This window comes from Polypterus senegalus, chromosome 4 (assembly GCF_016835505.1).
Source record: "Polypterus senegalus isolate Bchr_013 chromosome 4, ASM1683550v1, whole genome shotgun sequence".
Taxonomy (NCBI): domain Eukaryota; kingdom Metazoa; phylum Chordata; class Cladistia; order Polypteriformes; family Polypteridae; genus Polypterus; species Polypterus senegalus.
In genome coordinates, this window is record NC_053157.1 from 163,441,865 (window position 1) to 163,454,975 (window position 13,111).

Sequence of the window (13,111 nt, forward strand, 5' to 3'; positions counted from 1 at the left end):
CTCCGATGTTGACTTTATATAATCAGGAATGACTTTATAAATTCCGACGATGACTTTATATATTCAACTTTTGACTTTATATATTCCAGCGCTGACTTTATATATTCTGACGCTGACTTTATATATTTAAGTTTTGACTTTATATATTCGGGAATGACTTTATATATTCAAGTTTTGACTTTATATATTCTGACGCCGACTTTATATATTCACAAAATCTATTTATTTGCCTGTTTGGCACTCCATAGTATATGTGTGTGTGTATATATGTACACATGTGTGTGTATGTATATATATATATATATATATATATATATATATGCCAGCAACACCCATGACAATGACAAAACAATTACAATGTCAATCATGTTACATTATTATTAAAATGTTCCCATTTCTTTTACTTCTCCGCTGCCAAGCTGGTATTTTATATATATATATATATATATATATATATATATATATAGATAGATAGATAGATAGATAGATAGATATATAGATATATATATATATATATATATAGATATAGATATATATATTTAGATATGACAACAACACTCATATCAAAGACAAAACAATTACATTAACAATCATGTTACGTTATTTTTAAAATTTTTCCTTTTCTTTTTCATAACTTCTTTAACACACTACTTCTCCTCTGCGAAGCGCGGGTATTCTGCTAGTATTTGAATAATTTTTACCTGAAAAGGTATATCTGGTATATAATTTTAATTTGAATTATGCCATTTTTTTTTAAACAATTAATGAAGAATTATTATCATGAATTACAGAATTGCACTCCTTACCTAAATTACTGATAAAGCTCTCTTTAACAGCTGTGTTTAAGATTTATTGGTGAGCACCAGGTGTGATGAAGCAGGTTGGCTCCACACTCCCATAACCACTTTGGAAGCCTCTTGAATGGTTTCAGTAGTCATAACCGAGTACTGGGCTGTAGCAAGTTCGCCCTCTTTCTTTTCTTATCTTTTTCTCTCGTCCAACTCCACCTTACAATAAAGCGTGCCAAATACAAAAATATGCCTCCATGGGTGCAGTGACTCTAACGCAAACCTCATGAAGCCAATGAAGCAATAAAGACAAACCACACCCTTGTGTGCAGTTACACCCCATATTAATCACTCTACCAACTGCACGCAGCCACGCAAGCCTGCACATCCAAGCCAGCTATTTATATATCTATTTTATTATGCTAAATGACCACAGATTGCTAAGCTGAGGACCCTTTTCTGGAAATGCTATCAGTATTTTCCTTGTTACTGTTCAAAACATTTCTGAGCATAAATGCTGACTGAGGACTAGTGAATCTTCATTTATTTTTTAAAAAGGAAACAGATATATGTGTTATGCTAAATGTGTAAACATTTTAAACCCTACTAACAATGTAATGGATTAAATATATTAATCTAGAAAAAGTTTAAAGTTAAAATTTACATTTGAAATACAGGTATTTAGGAAAAAAACATCCAGAAAATAACAGTAGCTCCCTCTAAAATCTGGTTTGTAAAGCTCATTACACAATGTAGCATAATACAAAAAAACAGATCATACTTGTTTGTTTGACGCTGGTGTTGAATAACCATGTTTTTTTCATGAATGGACTCCAGAAGAGCAGTAGCCAAAGACTTCAGATCTGATATAGACTGAGGAGTAGCTGGTAAGCTGCAACCATTTTCTTCAGATAGCAATTCCTGAACTGCAATATTTCAGAAGAATAATAAATGACAGTTTCGAAAAAGAAAAACTGTAATATGTGAACTATCTTGACAACTGAATGATGACAACATAATGCATTTTGTATATTACAGTACAATACAATACAATACAATACAGTTTATTTTTGTATAGCCCAAAATCACACAGGAAGTGCCGCAATGGGCTTTAACAGGCCCTGCCTTTTGACAGCCCCCCAGCCTTGACTCTCTGAGAAGACAAGGAAAAACTCCCAATAAAACCTTGTAGGGAAAATGGAAGAAACCTCGGAAAGGCAGTTCAAAGAGAGACCCCTTTCCAGGTAGGTTGGGCGTGCAGTAGGTGTCAAAAGTAGGGGGTCAAAACAATACAATATACACAACAGAACAATTCCTTAAGACAGCATAATAAAAATTTTAGAATTACGGTTTAACAGTAGATGATATGACATAATTAGGTTTGGATATTTTTAGAGTCCTGGAGACCTCATCCATCTAGCTGCATCTCCATTTGGCCATGCCACGGCTGAAACATTGCTCCGATGAAAGGACCCCTCTTTCCTATGATTCCTGTGATCCTCCATCAGGGATGACTTTACCATAGGCAGGCAAACAACTTGGCAGGTGGGCCGTGGCACCAATGGCCACATTTGGGTACCGAGAAAAGAAACAGAATAGGTGAGGGTTAGTATTCAAATATAATTATCATGTTACTTATGTTATAGTGCTAATGACTAACAACAGAGATGCAGTATGTACAGTTAATCAGCAGCTCTAGTCAGGATATGCTAAACTGAAGTAGTGAGTCTTCAGCCGGGATTTAAAGGCTGAGACCGAGGGGCATCTCTTATGGAAGCAGGAAGACCATTCCACAGTTTAGGGGCCCTGTAACTAAAAGCTCGACCTCCCACTGTTATTTTATTAATCCTTGGAATCCTAAGCAGACCGGCATCTTGAGATCTTAATGTGCTCAGGTTTGTAAGTCATGATAAGTTCAGACAAGTAAGCGGACCTTGGCCATTTAATGCTTTATATGTTAAAAGGAGGATTTTGAAATCTGCCCTAAATTTAACTGGGAGCCAGTGTAAAGATTTAAGAACTGGGGTTATGTGTTCATATTTTCTTGTTCTTGTAATAATTCTTGCAGCGCATTTTGGATTAACTGGAGGCTGTATAGAGAACAGTTTGAACAGCCAGTGAACACCGCATTGCAGTAGTCAATCCTACTAGAGATAAATGCATGAATTAATTTCTCACAATCCTGTTTATTTAGAAAGCCTTAATTTCCTAATATTTTTAAGATGGAAAAACATGTTTTGGACGACTTTGTAATATGCTTTAAATGACATGCTAGAGTCAAAGATAACTCCTAGATTGCGGGCTGATTCAGTAAAATTAATTGGGATTCCAACTGAGTTAAATGACGACAAAATATTGCTGTGATCAGCGTCATTCCCTCCAACAATTAACATCTCTGTTTTATCTGTATTTAAAGACAAGTAGTTCTCATTCATCCATTCCTTTAATTCACTAACACAACTAATTAAAGACAACATCGGAGAAACTTCATTTGATTTAAATGAAAGGTATAACTGGGTGTCATCTGCATACAGTGAAAATTAACATTATGTTTCCTAATGAGAGATCCCAGTGGAAGCATGTAAAGTGAAAACAGTAAAGGTCCCAGTACTGAGCCCTGCGGACACCATATTGAACTTCTGTGTATAATGATGGAGTACTGTCAGCACATTTCTGTACATACTGGAATCGATTTGATAAATAAGAACTGAACCAAGCGAGCACGGGCCTGTAAGCCCAACATCGTTTTCTAGCCTGTGCAGTAAAATAGAATGGTCAATGGTGTCAAATGCTGCACTTAAGTCCAACAACATAATTACAGTGGAATTTCCTTCATCAGAGGATATCAGAATGTCATTTACAACCCGTGTTAGTGCCGTTTCTGTACTATGACCAGTGCGAAAGCCAGACTGGAATTTCTCAAATAAATTGTAATGCGTAAGGTGTGACTGAAGCTGACTGGCGACTACTTTCTCTAGTATTTTAGAGAGAAATGGTAAATTTGAAATAGGCCTATAGTTATTTAGTATGTGTGGGTCTAGGTCTGACTTTTTAAGTAAAGGTTTAATGACTGACACTTTTAGTGCATCAGGTACTGTGCCATGCAGTAATGAACTATTGATAATGTTAGAATAGGTGCTGCAAGAACATCCATTGCATTTTTACTAGTTTTGTTGGCACTGGATCTAGGGAACAAGTAGTGGGCTTCATTTTAGTAATTAAAGTTAAGACTTCCTGCTCAGTTACAGGAATTAAAATTATTAAAGTGCTGAATGCAATGTGGACAGGGTCTGCTAAGCTAGTATTTGGTTTGTACTGTGATGCTGAGATCTGGGATCTTATATTTTTAATTTTCTCATTGAAGAAGTTCATAAAGTCTGTACTGCTAATATCTGTTGGTATTTTGCACTGTTGATCTGAATTCCCATTTGTTAATTTAGCCACTGCTCTAAAAAGTACCCTAGGATTTTTATTATTGCTATCTATTAATGTAGAATAGTATTCTGAGCGAGCTTTAAAGAGGGCTTTTTTTATATTTATTAACACTCTCTGTCCATGCAATTTTAAAGACATGTAGCTTTGTTGTTCTCCATCTGCTCCAGTTTTCGACACTCTAATTTAAGAGCTCGAGTGTTTTCATTAAACCAGGGAGAGTTTCTATGTGCTTTGATCACTTTTGTTTTAGGGGAGCCACTGTGTCCAGAGCATCTCTCAAGGTCACATTATAATGTGATATTAGCTGATCTAAATTGTTTTCCACGTTTACATTTGATGTTAACTGATCTAAATGGTTTTCCACAATTACACTCGACTTACTCAAGGTATCTATAAATTTTGAAGCAGAATTACAATCTAGATGTCGCACTGTCTTTGTTTTAATCTGCGAGTGCTGGCATGGGCAGAACTAAATCAAACGTAATTAAGAAGTGATCGGAAATAACTACATTTAATGGAGTAATATTTAAATTTTGAATTTCAACTTTGTAAGTTATAATTAAATCTAATGTATGGTTATGATTATGAGTTGGACCTTTGACAATCTGACAAAATCCTACTGAATTTAACAAATAAGTAAAACATTTGCTAAAAGTGTCAGTTTCCACATCAATGTGTACATTAAAATCCCCATCAGAACTACGTGATCATAATTTATAGCCAAATCAGACAGAAGGTTGCTAAATTCAGTCATGAACAATGAATATGGCCCTGGTGGTCTGTAGACTAGCACTATAATTGTGTTGGAATCTGTTTTAATATTTAAAATGAATGCCTCAAAGGATGTAAAGTTGCCTAAATTTTTAGGAGTGATTTGCATTTTGTTACAATGAATTATTCCAAGTCCTCCTCCTCGACCAGAATCTCTAGACTTATTAAGGAACGAGTATCCATCTGGTGACGCCTCAGCTAGGGAACAGTGTCACATTTACTAAGCCAGGTTTCAGTAAGAAGACACAGATCAGATTTTGTACTTAATATTATATCATTTACCAAAACAGCTTTAGTGCCAAGAGAGCGAATGTTCAATAAACAGCATTTAAAACTGCATGGTTCTTTCTGAACTGCTGATATATTTTTGTTTTAATTTGAATTAAATTTCTATTACAGATGCCCCTGGTGGAGTGTCTGGTTTTATCCCTTGGTCTAATTATACACCTTATTTTTGGTTATCAATTAATTTATGGTTTGTTCAAGACTAAATTTACTGGATGCCCCACAACAGGGATTATGGGTAACAGCTTTAGGAAAATAACAGGTGGGATAAACAACAGCCTGTGATTTAAGATCACATGACTGCGGCCTGGATGGTGCTCTAATCAGTCAACCAGGCAGTTTTGCTGCCATATTTTGGGATAATACATAAGATCCCTCCAGTTAGGATGAAGACCATCTCTTCTGAAAAATCCAGGCCTTTCCCAAAAATCATCCCAATTGTTCACAAATGCTATGCTTTTATTTGCACACCAGGTTTCTAGCCAGCAGTGAAAGGAATGCAATCTGCTATAAATCACATCCCTCTATACAATCTTGGTAAGGGACCAGATACAATTAAATTCCGACATTTTGTTTTAGCTTTGGTGCATAGAGATGAAGTTCGCTTTAATACCTTAGATTGCTGTAAATAAATATCATTAGTGCCGACATGCAGCAATAAGGTAGATACTTCATCGTGGCAACACGGTCCAATGCGGCCTTTATGCCAGAAATCTTGGCCCCTGCAAGGCACTTAACATTAACTGCTGGTTTAACATAGTTTGGAATTCTAACATTCCGCACTATGGAATCGCCAATTATGAGCACTTTATTATTCTCAGTTTCCACAGGCGCTGAGAGCTGAGAACCTGTTCTGGGTCCGAATTGGTGACCTGGGTGCTGGGGGACTAAATTTTGGATTCTTAGACCCCCGTCTTACTGTTACCCACTCGCCCTGTGGCTGAATTGGTGCTGCTGATTTCGGCCTCGCACTGACTACAGTGGGACCTGGAGAGACTGAAGCCGAATCAGATGTAGCCGAATTGTCTAAACAAACCGAGTCGATCCAATTTTCGGTTTGCCTAATCGCTATCAGATTCCTAACGCGGTCCTCCAATTCGCGTATTTTCCCGACCAACTCTAAATTAACTAAACATTTTTGGCAGGTGAAGCTATCTGCACTGTCGGCCGGAAAACCTGAGCTGTACATACTGCAGGACACACAACATATAAACGTGCCCTCGATGGGCAGAGAGCAGATAGAACTTACATTAAATGTTGAAGTCATCTTTGCCGTTTTTATAGGTGCTTCTGCGCTTTCCGTGTTGAGCTGAATCACCGTCGCTTTAAGTTTCCACCACCCGCTAAGCGATCGACTTTAATTTCTCACTGCCGGTTATTTCTACTGGTCAGCTGCCGGCTTTATCTCAGGTGAACTTGCTCGTGTGCTTTCAAAGGGCTACGTGCCTGTGGGAGACGCCGCCGCTCTCTGCTTCCGCTCGCTGATCCGCTCTCTGCTTCCGCTCGCTGATCCGCTCTCTGCTTCCCAAGTACCCATTTACAGTATGATTGTAAATGTTAGCAGATTGTCAACCATAACTTAGTATTAGATAAATGAGACCTTTGTTGAAAAAAGAACAAGTGTTCGATACATATCTAATGTATTTATTACAGGAAGTTATGCAATTAAAAATCCCAACACAGATGGACACCAGGCACAAATCCAGCAACACACAAGCCTTTATTTTCAAGAGGGAAATGATTTTCACCCGTTTCCCACCAGCATCAAGCACAGTAAAGTGTAAATAAAGAGCACAGTACTTTCTCTTCATCTTCTCTCCTAAAAACAGCTAAGGGGATAGATATATACTGTAGATAGGTAGGAAGGAAGGAAAGGCACTATATGATAGGCAGACAGGGAAGCTTCTATATAATAATAAAATTACTGTTATTACTATGTAGATAGACAGGGAGTTCAGCGTCAGCTGTATTCAAACCCGATCTGACGCTGTTCATTTCAAATAATATTGCATGTACTTAACTATTTTAGAATAAAAACATACATTTGATTTCAGTCTTTTTTTTTTATTCAGTTCCATTCTCTCAGTCGCGTTCACGATTACCCAAAAATCTGACAATGCTGTTTTCACATAAAGATGCGCTATATCTCAAATGTGATTTATTTGGAGACGCGCTATACTCAAATGTGATTTATTTGGAGACGCGCTATACTCGAATGTGATTTATTTGGAGACGCACTATACTCGAATGTGATTTATATAGGGAAGAAAGTACAATGTCAGGTGCTCATTCAGTGTAATAGGAACCATAGCACAGAGAGATGTGTACACTGCAACAAGTACACATGTCGTGAATGTAGGAAGGGTGTGTGGAAATTGTTAATATTTGAATGTGATGATTTTATATAGCACAGATCGGAAATCAGCAGTTCTTAGCATTGCACCACGCAAGCTGTCGTATCAACCGCCTACTGTAACTTGCTTTATTTTTTCTTCACTTATAGTCTAGAATAAAAGTGCACTTGTTTTTTATTCTTGTACACCAACATATGTTCCTGTGTTTGCTTCTAGCGACACGGGCATGCTCAAAAAAATAGACGTGTAATGCCACGAAAAGTGCACGCAGGCACTTCAGTTCGCAAGCATTGGTACGAGAATGCAGTCACAAGTACACTGCAGAGCTACAGCGCATCTTTTATGTGAAAACAGCATTCTCAGATGGGGGGTAGGGAAGGATCCTGAACACGACTGAGACTGAGAATGAAAAGTGAATAAAAAAAAAAAAACTAACCTTTACAAGTATCATAAATTACTGACTGTTACACACTGAAATCAAATGTGTGTTTTTATTCTAAAATAGTAAGAATAAGAGCAGTTTACTTCTCAAAACTGAACCATGTGGGATCGAACTCATGACCTTTTGGATACTAGTCAGCAGATGATACCATTATGCTACCGTGGTAGCTGTAGTAAGTATGTGTCAATATGGCATGCTAAGGTGGCTTTTTTCTGCAGTTATATTTTTGAATAAAAGCATACTTGTTCTATTATATTTGTACCTTTTGTGGAAGTGTTTGATATTTGGACTTCAGGCTTCATACATTATATAGTTTATGCTTACATTTTGTCATTTACTACTACAATATGAAAAACGTTTCTGTTTTACAAATGTGTTTACACGGATTACTGTAGAAATGGAACACACGTGAAATACGTGTTCCAAATAATTATCTATTATTTCCACTCTAAAACTCCATTTCACTCCCAGATAATCAATCAAGGCATGAGCTGGGAGAAGTTTGTGCACGTTCTAAGTCGGTGGGGGGATGGAATAGCCGGCTGCTTGCAGCCTGATTTTTATCAGCACATTTAGATGACAAAAGACGCTGGTGGAGGGCTGTGAACGATTTTAAGAAGCGATTTAAGGTGGGACGGAATTACGAGTTTTTTCGTAGGCTCTGGTAATTCTAGCGTTAAACTAGACAGATAGGTAGTACTGTATTTTATCCCAATAAGAAAATTTACCCTGGAGGTTTTTAAACCCAAATTCAAGAACATATTCTTTCTACTCACCAGTACATCATTGCTACTCAAGGACTGATTACTTCTTTATACACAATAACTTCTTGCCTATGATTAAATCTTGCAAATACGATGCTATTGTTATTTCTGACCATGCACCTATGATCTTGGAACTAAAATTACTATGCCCCATACACTCACCCCGCAGATAGCGCCTCAACCCGCTTCTATTAGCTGACGAGAATTGTACCGAATTTATATCCAAACAAATAAAATTCTTTCTAGAGACAAATACATCACCTGAGATCTCTGCAGGAATACTCTGGGAAACTCTTAAGGCCTTCTTAAGAGGCCAGATTATCTCATATCTTTTCCACAGAAATAAATCCGAAGCCAAGAAAGGAGCAGAGATAAAAAGCGAAATTACTAAAATAGATGAAGAACACACCAGACTACCAAGCGAGACTGTACATAGGAGGAGTCAGGCTCTACATTCGGAATTAAACCTCTTGACAACTAAAGAAACTGAACAACTAATCTATAAATCCAGACATCATTACTATGAACATGGAGAGAAAGCTAATAAGCTTTTAGCTCAACAAATTCACAAGCAAGAAGTGCGCAACGCAATCTCGGTAATCACCAACACAAACGGAGATAAAATCGTCGAACACAAAAATATAATGCACACTTTCAGAGACTACTATAAATCCCTATATACTACTGAGTTTAAAGAAGACAATACACAATCTAATGCATTTCTGGATACATTACAGATACCACAAATAGACACTTTTAGTGTGGAGGAACTCGATAAACCTCTCACGTTATCAGAATTACTAGATGCTATAAAGTCAGGCCAAGGTGGGAAAGCAGCAGGCCCTGATGGCTACCCGGCAGAATTTTACAAGAAATTCTCCGCTCAGCTAGCTACCCTTCTATTAGCAACATTTACAGAAGCCAGAGATAACCAATCTCTTCCTCAAACCTTTCGCCAAGCACTAATCACTGTTTTTCCAAAACAAAATAAGGACTTATTACAATGTGCATCATACAGACCAATTTCACTTGAATAACGACGTTAAAATACTCTCTAAAATCATAGCTAGAAGGATGGAGAAAGTGCTCCCCTCAGTATTATCACAAGACCAAACTGGATTTATTAGGGGCCGACACTTATATTCAAATCTTCGACGCCTATTTAATGTAATATACTCACTAACTAAATCCAACACCCCAGAAATATTATTATCATTGGATGCAGAAAAAGCATTCGACATGATTGAATGGAAATACCTTTTTACTACATTGGAAAAGTTTGGGTTTGGCCCGAACATTTGTGCATGGATTAAATTACTGTATACCAACCCAGAAGCTTCTGTTTGTATCAACAACACTTGCTCAGACTACTTTAAACTAGAACGTGGCACTAGACAAGGATGCCCCTGCTGTTTGCAATTGCCATTGTACCACTGGCAATACACTGTCAAAATACTGATCAGATAAAGGGGATTAGCAGAGAAGGACTGGAACAGAAAATCTCATTATATGCAGATGATATGGTATTGTATATATCGGACCCAGAAAATTCTGTTCCTGCAGTCTTAACAGCACTCACAGAATTTCAAAAGATCTCTGGTCTCAGAATTAATCTGAATAAAAGTGTACTCTTTCCAGTGAATTCTCAAGCATATAATATTAGATTAGATACCCTACCTTTTATCATTGCAGAACAGTTTAAATACCTAGGGGTAAACATCACAAGTAAACATAAAGCTCTTTATCAACAAAATTTCACTGTTTGCATGGAAAAAATTAAACAAGACTTGCATAGATGGTCAACCCTTCATCTCACACTAGCTGGAGGAATTAACACTCTTAAGATGAATATTCTTCCTAAGCTCCTTTTTTATTTCAAAACATTCCAATATACATTAATAAATCATTCTTAAGGCAATTAGATTCAACAATAACCTCATTTATTTGGAATTCAAAACATTCACACATCAAAAGAGCGACCCTACAAAGGCAAAAGGCAGAAGGCGGCATGGCTCTACCTAACTTCCAGTTTTATTACTGGGCAGCAAATATACAGGCGATAAGAACCTGGACACAAATAGAAGAACATACACAGGCTTGGACCGCAATAGAAGTAAAATCCTGCAGTACTTCTTTGTATTCTTCTTTGTTCTTTGCAATGCAGAGAATTCACTCGAGCTCCATATGCGCAAAGCATACAATTATACAACTTAAAACTATATATCGAGCACATCTGTCTTGATTAAAACTCTCCAAAATGTTTCCAGGGCATGATCCAACCTGCGAACTTTGCAACCAAGTTCCAGCCTCACTGGGTCACATGTTCTGGGCCTGCACCAAATGAACATTATTCTGGACAAAAATTTTTTAATTACCTCTCAGACAGCCTTGGACTCACAATCCCTCCTAACCCATTAACAGCTGTGTTTGGGGTTCTTCCAGAGGGGCTTAAAGTGGAGAAAGACAAACAAATTGTGATTGCATTCACTACACTTTTGGCACGCAGACTTATTCTGATAAACTGGAAGAACCCAAACTCTCCTCTTTTAAGTCAGTGGGAAACAGATGTGTTATATTATTTGAAATTGGAAAAAAATCAAATATTCAGTTAGAGGATCCGTACAGACTTTTTTCAAAACGGCAGGATCTAATCAGTAATATCTTAAAATAAGTTCATGAAGCACAGAGAACTTATTTATTTAGGTATGTTTACAAGCCTTAAATCTTACACCATTTGGCTTGCTCTCTCTCTCGGGGTGGGGATTGATCTGTTCTTAACTCAACTTTTCTTTTTGTAAAAACTTGATTGCTTTGTATGGATTGCAATAAAATTAATAAAAAAAAAAAAAATAAAAAAAAAAAGAAAATTCACCTTTTTACAAAAGCAAAATATATAAAAACAAACAAACAAAAAAACAACCCCCCTCAGAAACATAGCAGAATTTTGAAAAGGAAGAAATGCTAATATTTGCATTAATATCAGGTTTAGGAGCTGAGATTGAAGCATTCACTTTAATTTTGTCATGGAATGGTCATAGTAAAGGTTAAAAAAATTCTAAAATGTTTTCATATGCTGGTAAGCTTGAAGGTCAATGGTGCTCACTCACAAACTAACAGAGATATCAAAATATATTGTAAAATTTCTTAAGGCATAAAAAACCAGACAGGAAATAAAAAATATGCATATAGGTAACATTATGAAAACTTTTATTTCCTAACCTTGCCGGGCAGATAGGATTCCTGTAAGAGCGTTACTGCTGGCTCGTGTACTTGTTTTAGAATTTTTTCTTCGTTCAAGTGCATTCTTCACAAAGGAAAAAAAAGTGCAAATAGACATAAATATTAACCATTAATAACATAATGTATAATTTAAATACAGTCAAAAGAAAACTTGTAATCATATAAGAAAAAAAAAACGAATGTATAAAGTCAACTGACTTTTCTTAGTTCACAGTCTGAGTTTGAATTAGGGACTGAACCTACAGCTTTCTGCTTTTCAGAACAGTGTCAAAGCCGAGTACTAATCTGTATGTAAGGTACTGAAATTGTTAAATTATGATGACAAGTACAAGCTTAACATGTAGCATTTCACCTAAACCTATAATCCTTTGTTAGAGGGAAAATGAGCTACACTACACTGAAGTTTGTGAAAAATAAAATCAAGTACTTGTATTAGAGATATTACCTTGTATTTAACAACATTGTTTTTTAGAAGGTTAACTTCTTCCTGCAGTTGCTTAAGTCTTTCATGTAAATATCTAAAGGAAAAAATAAAATGACTTTAGTTACTTCTTGAATTGCTTCTTCAAATGCAAATTAAACTTTAAGAAACAGTCTGGCATTCAGTTTTTTGTCAAACGTAAGAAAACTACCTGAAAAATACAAAATATCACCTCATTTACTTTCTTCCACTATATTAAGTCATTTTTACAGAAATAGTCCTAATTAGTAAAACAGACTTAGTAATTGTTAAGTTCAGGTTAGTTCATCACAAATATTTCAAAAGACTATTCACCATCAACTCAATTTCTACCAATCAAAACAGTGAATGATTATGTAGTCACTGTGTCATCAATAAATACAATGTGAATGTTAAATATTAAAAAAATAAGAAGCACCAACAAAAGAGTACATGACAAAATAATTGACAAAACAGCACAATGACAAATTTGCACAGCAATATGTTAGCAAATTTAAAGGCCTTCAGCCTCATGCATAAAGCCATGCGTAGAATTCACACCATAACATGACCAAAAAGCCAAAATGTGCTTA

General features: G+C 36.3%; 1 protein-coding gene across 3 annotated transcripts in view; it reads right to left on the bottom strand.

The window, feature by feature from the left end:
* Window positions 1–13,111, bottom strand: part of LOC120527777 (coiled-coil domain-containing protein 149-like) — a 157,311-nt gene that overhangs the window by 40,303 nt on the left and 103,897 nt on the right. For all 3 annotated transcript variants that reach the window (XM_039751592.1, XM_039751591.1, XM_039751593.1), the window contains exons 7-9: window positions 12,525–12,597; window positions 12,059–12,143; window positions 1,570–1,714 (exon numbers count right to left, since the gene is read on the bottom strand). In XM_039751592.1, coding sequence (XP_039607526.1) covers window positions 1,570–1,714; window positions 12,059–12,143; window positions 12,525–12,597 — 303 coding nt within the window. The remainder of the gene's footprint in view (window positions 1–1,569; window positions 1,715–12,058; window positions 12,144–12,524; window positions 12,598–13,111) is intronic.